This window comes from Gekko japonicus, unplaced genomic scaffold (assembly GCF_001447785.1).
Source record: "Gekko japonicus isolate JY-2015 unplaced genomic scaffold, Gekko_japonicus_V1.1 scaffold885, whole genome shotgun sequence".
NCBI classification, from domain to species: domain Eukaryota; kingdom Metazoa; phylum Chordata; class Lepidosauria; order Squamata; family Gekkonidae; genus Gekko; species Gekko japonicus.
Window position 1 is genome coordinate 26,807 of NW_015167564.1, and position 10,020 is coordinate 36,826.

General features: G+C 45.6%; 1 protein-coding gene across 1 annotated transcript in view; it reads right to left on the bottom strand.

Annotated features, from left to right (window-relative positions):
- Nucleotides 1–6,632: 6,632 nt before the first annotated feature.
- Nucleotides 6,633–10,020, bottom strand: part of LOC107112623 (membrane-spanning 4-domains subfamily A member 12-like) — a 40,171-nt gene continuing 36,783 nt past the window's right edge. The window contains exon 6 of the mRNA XM_015413809.1: nucleotides 6,633–6,813. Coding sequence (XP_015269295.1) covers nucleotides 6,691–6,813 — 123 coding nt within the window. The 3' untranslated portion in view covers nucleotides 6,633–6,690. The remainder of the gene's footprint in view (nucleotides 6,814–10,020) is intronic.

Here is a 10,020-nt window from a genome sequence, read left to right on the forward strand (position 1 = left end):
CATCCTTGTTGTACTCCTTTTCCTATGCTGAACCAATCAGTTGTTCCATATCCGGTTCTAACTGTTGCTTCTTGGCCCTTATACAGGTTTCTCAAGAGACATGTGAGGTGGTCTGGTACTCCCATCTCTTTAAGGACCTGCCATAGTTTGTTGTGATCCACACAGTCAAAGGCTTTAGCATAGTCAATGAAGCAGAAGTAGATGTTTTTCTGGTACTGTCTTGCTTTCTCCATAATCCAGCGAATGTTGGCAATTTGATCTCTAGTTCCTCTACCTCTTCGAAACCCAGCTTGTACTTCTGGCAGTACTTCTTCTGGCTACTTCTTCTGGCTACTTCTTCTGGGGGTATACTACAGATCTCCAAACCAACCAGAGGAACTGGATGATGCATTTGTACAACAGCTTGCTAAACGTTCACAGAGACAGGATGTAGTGGTTATGGGAGATTTCAACTATCCAGATATTTGCTTGAAATCTAACTCTGCTAGACATGGGGCATCCCGCAGATTCTTGAATAGTCTTGCAGACAACTTCATCTCTCAGAAGGTGGAGGTGGGAACCAGAGGATCTGCTATACTATGATATCATTTTTTGGTGTTGTCCTCATCATCATAGGGGACTGGAATGCTAAAGTAGCAAGTCAAAAGGTACCTCATACAAAGACAATTTTGGTGGCTGTGCATGCAGGCTGACATTTCCCAATATGTATCTTCTTGCCAAGTATGCTTGATGGGGAAACAGCGGGCTGGGAAACCTCCAGGCCTATTGCAATCTTTGGAAACCCCTGAAAGGCCTGTCTGTCATAACAGATCTACCACCAGCAAGGGGAAAATGGTAATTTGGGTGGTGGTGGATCTCTTCTCTAAGCAAGCACATTTTGCTCCCTGCAAACAACTGCCCTTGGCTAAGAACCTGGTGCAGCTGTTCATGCAACACATTGTGAGACTGCATTCTGTACCCTATAAAATCGTATCCAACCAGGGGCCCCAATTTGTGGTAGGGTTTTGGAAGGAGTTCTTGAAGCTGTTGGGGGTTGAGCAGGGGCTCAGTAGTGCCTACCACCTAGAGATGGATGGCCAGACAGAAAGAACCAATCAGGTTCTGGAGCAATTCCAGAGATGTTTCATTAATTACCAGGAGGACAACTGGTGGACTTGCTCCCTTATGCAGAGTATAACTACAATAATTCGATGCACAGCTCCACTGGGGCCACCCCATTCAATGTAGTACATGGCTAGGGGGGGGGGGCCTCCCCACCATGGTAGCAGAACCTACTGGGCCAAGGGACTTGCAAAATTGATGGTCAGAACTAGCCTAGCAATGGACTTTGATTCAGCAAACTCTGACCAAGGCAAAAGAGGACTAAAAGGCTCAAGCCGATAGGGCCCAGGCACCCTGTGGACTCTGTGTACATTTCTACCAAGAACCTTAAGGGGCTGCAGCTGGGGGGGGAACTGGGCTGGAAATATGTGGGCCCTTTTAAAGTTGTAAGAGTGATTAACAAAGTTGTGTTTGAACTGGAATCGCCTAAGAACTTATGACACATCCTGTTTGCCATTTCAGTCTGCTGAAGAAGGATCCTGGACCTTCACAGTGGAGACCTCATCTTCAAGTTCTACCTCCCCTGATGGTGGATGGGAAACTCCATCAGGAGGTGGAAAAAGACTTAGACTCTAGAATCAAACGGGGCCACCTGTACTATCTCATTAAGGGGCAAGACTTTGATCATAGCCATAATGAATGAGTGCGGAGTGATCGTGTAAAAGCCCCCAAGCGGGTTCGTGCCTTTCGTAAATCTCACCTTCACAAGCCGGGGGGGCAGAATGTCAAACTCAGTCCTCATTTGCCATGGATTTTCTATGTTCTGCTTTCACTGCGTGTACTGTACCATTAATGCTTTGTTTCTTCACTGTGGGGAATGGGGGGGGGCAGACTGTGTGTGAGTTTGTGTGTGTGTCCAGGACTGCTTTGCCACGCTAATTTACAACTGCTTTCCAAGTGGGCCTCCCAACTATAGGCAGAATGCACAACAACCTTGAATGCCAGTCTCCGCTAGCCGGCTTTTAGTAGATAATATAACTGTAGGTTTGCAGGTGGGGAAGGAGGGCTAACGGAGCACACTAGGTTTAGGCAAGCTGAATGAATGGATTGATTGGACTAGTCACCGGGGGGGGGCTTCTTGTTTGAATCATGTATAATTTCAGGACTGGCACCAAAAGAGTCGGTTATGACATGGATGGTCTCAGCTTGAAACATTCACATCTCTCAATAAACAAATCACTGCCAAGAGAGTGTTGTTGAGAGCCCATTTGTTCAAGAGTCTGACAGCCTCACTGCAACAGTCCTCTGTGTCATTGTGGAAAACTCCAGCGATCCAGCATCAGTCCTCATCTGGCCACCTCCTCCAGACCCCTGAGGCTCCTAGGGAGGGAGTAGCCCAGTCAGGGGCATCCCACCATCCTGTCTTGGCCCGCAGCTTCTTTTGCTTCACATCACGCCCCTTCAGTTCTCCTCCAGGCAGCACAGTGTCCCCCTGGCCACTGGGTCACTTCAGGGGGGTCTTCGTTTCAGGCTCCTCGTCTTCTGAGCTCATCATGGCAGTGGTACTCAGGGTTGAGGTTAAAACAGATCCAACACTATGTTAATTCCTGGATGCAATCACTCTCACAAACACATAGGCAGAATGCACAACAACCTTGAATGCCAGTCTCCGCTAGCTGGCTTTTAGTAGATAATATAACTGTAGGTTTGCAGGTGGGGAAGGAGGGCTAACGGAGCACTCTAGGTTTAGGCAAGCTGAATGAATGGATTGATTGGACTAGTCACCGGGGGGGGGGCTTGTTTGAATCATGTATAATTTCAGGACTGGCACCAAAAGAGTCGGTTATGACATAGATGGTCTCAGCTTGAAACATTCACATCTCTCAATAAACAAATCACTGCCAAGAGAGTGTTGTTGAGAGCCCATTTGTTCAAGAGTCTGACAGCCTCACTGCAACAGTCCTCTGTGTCATTGTGGAAAACTCCAGCGATCCAGCATCAGTCCTCATCTGGCCACCTCCTCCAGACCCCTGAGGCTCCTAGGGAGGGAGTAGCCCAGTCAGGGGCATCCCACCATCCTGTCTTGGCCCGCAGCTTCTTTTGCTTCACATCACGCCCCTTCAGTTCTCCTCCAGGCAGCACAGTGTCCCCCTGGCCACTGGGTCACTTCAGGGGGGTCTTCGTTTCAGGCTCCTCGTCTTCTGAGCTCATCATGGCAGTGGTACTCAGGGTTGAGGTTAAAACAGATCCAACACTATGTTAATTCCTGGATGCAATCACTCTCACAAACACTCTTGTAGCAGCAAGATTTGTTTATTAAGAGGTAGAAAGGTTCCAAGCATAGACAGCTTCTGTGTTCGAACTGGGGCCCAGACGCTAGTTCCATCAATATACTGAAAGCAAGAAATTCCACAAATGCCAAGCAACCAATTATTGCTCCCATTCAGCTTGCTACGCATCTGCCCCTGCCCTTGCGACTGCCCCTAACACCTGCAACAACATCACATACTTCCCAAGGTGTTCTCAACACACTCGGGAGGCCTCTGCATGAGAACTGCTATGAGCTGATACTAACCAAGCAAAGCAGAGAGCCGTACACATTCACTCCCCCCCCCAGTTCCCAGCAGAAATGATAACCAGCAGTGAAGAAGAGCAAGGTTGCGTGCAACATAGGAATTGTAAAAGAATACATGTGAATCCATAACACAACCAATGGAATAATGGAATGTGGAACAATAACCCCTAATGCAACAGAAATTAAGTGTAAGGAAACAGGAAATGTTTTTTTTTTTAGTTTCTGCCTATATGTGCGGATACACATGCACCCACCTGCATTTTTTAAAAAACCTCTGGGCAGTGTACTCCGTGGCTGAGGTGCTGCAGTAATGTGGATGCATGCCCATAGGATGGCTGCATAGGTGACCCATAGCAGGGTGTGCTGTCTGGTTGGTATGCCTCGCAATACTTCAAAGTGCTACAATTAGAGGCGACACGATATTGCTCCAAGCCACCAGTCTGACCACAGCCTATTTCTGTCTTCCACATGGCCAGCCTCAAGGTTCTGGCACCTCTGCCCCTTTGGGCTGTGTCACACACACACACACACACACCCTGGCCCTCCACCACATCCAGTCTAATATAAGCCATTTCAGTAACCAATATGTTTGCACAGTGGAAAAGAGCCTGGGTGACCAGCAGCATATCAGCATTGTGAGTGCATGCAGGATACATTCTGGTGAAATGATCTCAGTTTGAATGTTACATTTGAGATTCAGACAATGATTCTTGAATTAAATAGTCAATATTATTTTGAAATCTGAAGGCATATTTCAATACTGTATCTAGAGGAGGACCTGACACTCCATTAGAGAGCACCTGGTCTTCATACAGACCATTGTCTCTAGGCTGAAGGGACCTGTGAAAGACTTCTCTCAACCTGAGACCCCGTCAAGGTGATATAGGAGAGTAGGCCATACTGAGTTACATCAGGCTGAAGGTGTGATTCGGTGTAAGGCAACATGATGCTGAATTCTAATCAGAGTGTTGTAACTGGAGCTCTGTTGATTGCTCCCCATTATTTTATATGGTCATCTATACTGAGCTCCTGATAGACATATAGGGGGGAAAATCTGTTTCAAAATTCTGTCTGTGGAGCTGCTGCTGGTTAAGAGGGACATAAGGTGACGAGCTGGCTCTCTATGGCCCACATGGTTCAGGAACGAGAAGAGGTCCCACAGGAGATGGTAACAGCCAACAGAGAGTATTCAAAATGTAGAAGTATATTTGTTTAAGAGAAATGTTTTATTTTCCTTTTAAAAAAAAAATGAAAAGCAAGATTCATCAAACATAGATCAAATCAGCCACAGAATCTAAAATCTAAATTTGTCCTTTGAAGGACCAAGTGAAAAATTAGCAGCCCTGAAAAGCAGATCTCTCCAAGGTCACCCAACATTAGGTATCCCTAGATCACAGACAGCCACTTGATAGTCAGTAGAAAAAATTCCCATGAAAACATGCTCTGAAGAAATATTAACCAAGATGCTTGGAAGTCAGTGGAATGGATTCCTATCCAGCCATTCCCAATTGCTTAACAAGAATTATAAAACCTCTGAAAACACCAGCTACTAATTACACAATATGCAGTAAAATACTCCCCAAACCAAACCCGTTATCTTGTTGACCAAAGACATAGACTACCACAAAGTTCTCTTTTAGAAACCCCTTGGCATGAACAGGAGCAGAGCAAGAGCATTCCTTATGCAACACTCATTCATTTCAGTGGTGCTCACGCAGGAGAGTCTCCCAGGGGACTGTGTCTGGAGTCTACAATCCTTCATTAGGCACACAGAAATTGTATTTAGTTCAGTAGGACTTCAAGCACATAAAACCGGGTCAGGATTGCAACCTACTTCCTACTTGCAGGAGAAGCTTCTTTGCTTGGGAAGTTACTTCCTACTCAATCAGTAGGGATTGCCCATGAATGTTGGAGCAGAGATCAGTGCTGGCGGGACCTGTGACTCATTCCTGGGCCGACAGCTCTAGCTCATAGCGGACCTAGAATGGCAAAATGCTAGAGGCCCATCATGGAAGCTGGTTAATATAAAAAGTTGCTCAAAGTTTTCCAGGGTTCACTAAGAAATGGATCCCCAGTGGAAAGAGAGTAATATATACCTGCTATGTTAGCTCATCTCACTCATAGCTGCCAGCTGTACCATCACAAAGAGGCTGTGGTATGATCCCTTTGGGGGATAAACCTGCAGAAAAGTCTACGGGCACGAGTTGCCCCCTTGGGCCTCTGTTTTCCAGAGTAACAAAGAGGAATATAAAATATTTTAAATAAATAGTTACTCTTTACTTGCATGTATGTACAATGATTAGAAACACAAGTAGTAGGCAATGCCCAAAGATCCAGCATTGCTGATGAGCTTTATACGACCAACCAGCGTTGATTTGCTTTTCAAATTACTTCTCAGGTGCAGCTTTTCCCACAGAACCCACGGTCCCTGAAGGAAGCACAAGAGGGGCAGTGGAAATGGTGGCCCCGTCACCAGCTACTCAGAATGAGCTCGATACAGCATTCAGTCAGGAGTCTTTGTCAACCATCAGCATCCGTTCAAGTTCAATAAAGAGCCGTTATCTACCAGCTCTAATACTGGGCACCAGCCCATTCAGGTCAAGACCACAAACAAGTCTCACTTTTGTCATGCAGCTGGGTCAGCACTGGAGCCAGCCAGAGGCAGAAACGATCCACTGATGATTTACCCATGCTCCCGCATGCTTTTGTTCCTCTGGTCCCCCAACTGTCTTGTAACCACCCCCAACACTGTATCTAGACAGTCCTCAAGCACATTTGTGATATGTTAAGAATCCATTTGCCAGACCCACTGCAAGTTCCATACTCAACCTACGCAAAGAGGAGTCTGTGGGTTATCTCCTAGTCCAAGGTGGAGCAGATCAAGCCACATGCTTCTTGAGCCCAGCCTAAGACTGAGTCTGTAGTGGAGAAAGACAAGAGATAGTCACTTTGGCCTCACTGGCCTGGCAGCTAGGCAGCACTTGAAGGAAATCTATCATGCAGGAAAAGGGCCAGATTTTTCGTTTACCTCAAAAGAGGTGTAATTTCTTCATCATTGTTCCTCCTTGAGTCTTCTATACGGTCTCTACTTTTAGATCATAACTTACATCATTGGAATTTGGTGGATAATTTGCAGATGACTCAATGCAAGGGATCTCAGCATCTGTCCTGATAGTGTTTGGTTCAATCAATATGGCCTGGAAAACAAAAGGGGAAAGAATCACTTGTATTCCCATTGTCTTCCACATCCCTAACTGTGGAAGCATATCCCCATCCCAACCCAAGCCATCTTCTTAATCATCTGAAATAACTGCCCCCCCATATGTCCAGTTTGTACTAAACATTATCATATTCCATATCCCCATCCCAACCAAAGCCATCTTCCTAATCATCTGAAATAACTGCCCCCCCCATATGTCCAGTTTGTACTAAACCCCAATTTAGCCTTGGCATTCCTTGCAGATTATTACAGTTATTTATTTATTTGTTTGTTTATTTATTATTTAGATTTGTATCCCACCCATCCCGTGAATGGACTCAGGGCGGGTAACACCATTTGTAATAAATACAGAGTTTAAAATTTAAAACACAAAGTGATATTTAAAACACAAAGCAATATAAAACATTAAAATTGGTAGTTACAACTAAAACAAAAATTCAGCTGGCTATAAGGATTCCGGTCCATTGATACGGATGGAACAATGGCCAGCTATCAGTGGATAGATGACAGCAACCTCAGGGAGGCCATGTATGGGCGCCCGCTGCCTCAGCCAATGGCCTGGTGGACAGCTCTGTCTTGCAGGCCCTGTGGAACTGAAGAAGATCCCGCAGGGCCATGATCTCGGTAGGGAGCGTGTTCCACCAGGCTGGGGCCAGGGCAGAGAAAGCCCTGGCCATGGTTGAGGCAAGATGAACATCCCAGCTGAGCTCTGAGAAGCAGCAAGAGACAGAGCTGCTAGAGAGGTGAGTGTTTTTTGAATCTGCTTTCAGTTGAGGAGATTTAGCTGAGGGTACTGTGTGGGAGGACTGTGTTTGGGAGTGTGTGGGTGAGTTGTAAGTTGTTGCAGAGTCCTGGCTGCTTCAGAAAGGTTGAGAAAGGGTTATTGTTTGCCTATAATTGGATTGCCTGAGTGTAGTTTGAATAGCTGCTGGCCCCGCCATCTGCTTGGGTGAGGCTTCTATTTAAGGCTGCACCTCGCCAGAGGCACGAACCTCTGGCCTGCTCTTGGCCTGTGGCTCTTAGCCTGTGGGTCTGGCCTGGGGCCCCCATAGAAGGCTGAATAAATCTTACATTTAGAGCCAGTTTGGTGTAGTGGTTAAGTGCATGGACTCTAATCTGGGAGGACCGGGTTTGATTCCCCACTCCTCCACTGGCACCTGGCTGGATGGCCTTGGGCAAGCCATAGCTCTGATAAGAGCTGTTCTTGAAAAAGAGCAGTTTCTGTCAAGAGCTCTCTGAGCCCCGCCTACCTCACAGGGTGTCTGTTGTGGGAAGGGGAAGGGAAAGGAGTTGGTAAGCCACTCTGAGACACCTTTGGGTAGTGAAGGGCGGGGTATAAATCCAATCTCTTCTCTTCTTCTTCTTCTTCTTTGTTAAGTTAAGTTTTGCTTCTGCAAACATTTCACAAGTAGTCTTGAGAGGCAGTTTGGTAAGGAAGTTATCAAAGAAGTATCAGTTAAACTGAACTAATTTTGAAAAGGATTACAACAGCATCGTTGGTGAGGGAGCTGAGGCAGTGATGGGCAAAGTCTGTGGCATGTTTGTATTCTTACCTGAGGGTAACAGCAATTACACTTGCAGCAAGTGTAAGTGGTAGCCGTACTGGAGGAGAAGATACAGGGACTTGATACAGGCCCGTCCATACTCCAGTTTATAAGGGAAAGTGAAGAGTTCGTGAACACATGAAGCACTCCTGAGATGGCAATAGGAGAAGGAGGGAAAGGTATCCTAGCAACTGGAGGAGCACCCAACACAAGATGAGGGCACATGGAAGAATATAACCCACAGGAGCAGGAAGATCAAGAGACATTCTGAGCCTCTGTTACTAAGCAATTGGTTCCTGGATCTCCCCACAGATATTGATTCTGAACCACTGGAAGAAGGGCTCCTACCCCAGCCTCCACAAAGCTTGAAGAAAACTTCTCAAACCCCCGTGGATGAGAGGATTCATGTCTCTGCTTCCCAAAATAGGCAAAGGCATGTGTTGGTAATTGGGGATTCCCTACTGAGAGGAGTAGAAACTAAGCTGTGCCGACCAGACTTGTCATCTTATTATGTATGCTGTCTACTGGGTGCACACAGTAGGAAAAGGAAAGAAGAATACTGCAGATCAATGATTGGTGTCATCAGGAAAGGTTTGGATTTTTGGACCATGGCTTATGCTTTCAAGATGAAGTTCTTCTATCGGGAGATGGTTTGCACCTCACGAGAATTTGAAAAATGTGTTTGGAAACAGCCTTGCAAACCTAATAAGGAGATCTTTAAACTAAATCATGTGGGGGAGCAAGACAAAAATGCAAAGTCAATAACTAGAAATAAAAACTCTAAAGTTTTGTGGGGAGTGGCATGTATACTAGATAACATTAACCCACATGTAAGTACAGAAATGAAAACCTCAGGGTTCATAAAACATGGATTCTGATGTCTCTACACTAATGCACACAGTATGGGAAACAAGCAGGAGGAACTTAAAGTCATAATACAGGAAGGGGACTATGACCTAATAGGCATTACTGAAACTTGGTGGGATGACATTCACAATTGGAATATTAGGCCTGCGGGGAATTATTTAAAAGGGACAGACAAATAAGAAAGGGCGGAGAAGTTGCATTATATGTAAAGGAGGTATATACTTGTGAGGAAATGTATGAATTTGAGCATGAAAGTCCAGTTGAGAGTCTCTGGGTAAAAATAAAAGGAATAAGAAATAATACTGATATCATGGTGGGGGTCTGCTATAGACCACCAATCCAGGCAGAGAACTTGGATGAGACACTCCTACAACAGATTACAAAATTCTCAAAGAGACGGTACATGGTGGTCATGGGAGATTTCAATTACCCAGATGTCTGGTGGAAGTCCAAGTCTGCTAAGAATGAAAGGTCCAATAAATTCCTGAGTTGTCTTGCTGACAACTTCATTTTCCAGAAAGTGGAGAGGGAAACAAGGGGATCTGCTATCTTGGACCTGATATTTAACAACAGGAAAGAACTGGTTGATGGTGAAAGTAGTGGGCACCCTGGGTAATAGTGACCATGTTATTTTGGCAATTATAGTCTTGGGGAAGGTAAAAGCTGTACATAGTAAGACATATAGGTTGGACTTCAGGAAAGCAAATTTTGATAAACTTAAAGTTATGCTGGGTAGAATCCCATGGTCGGAAATACTTAAGGAGAAGGGAGTT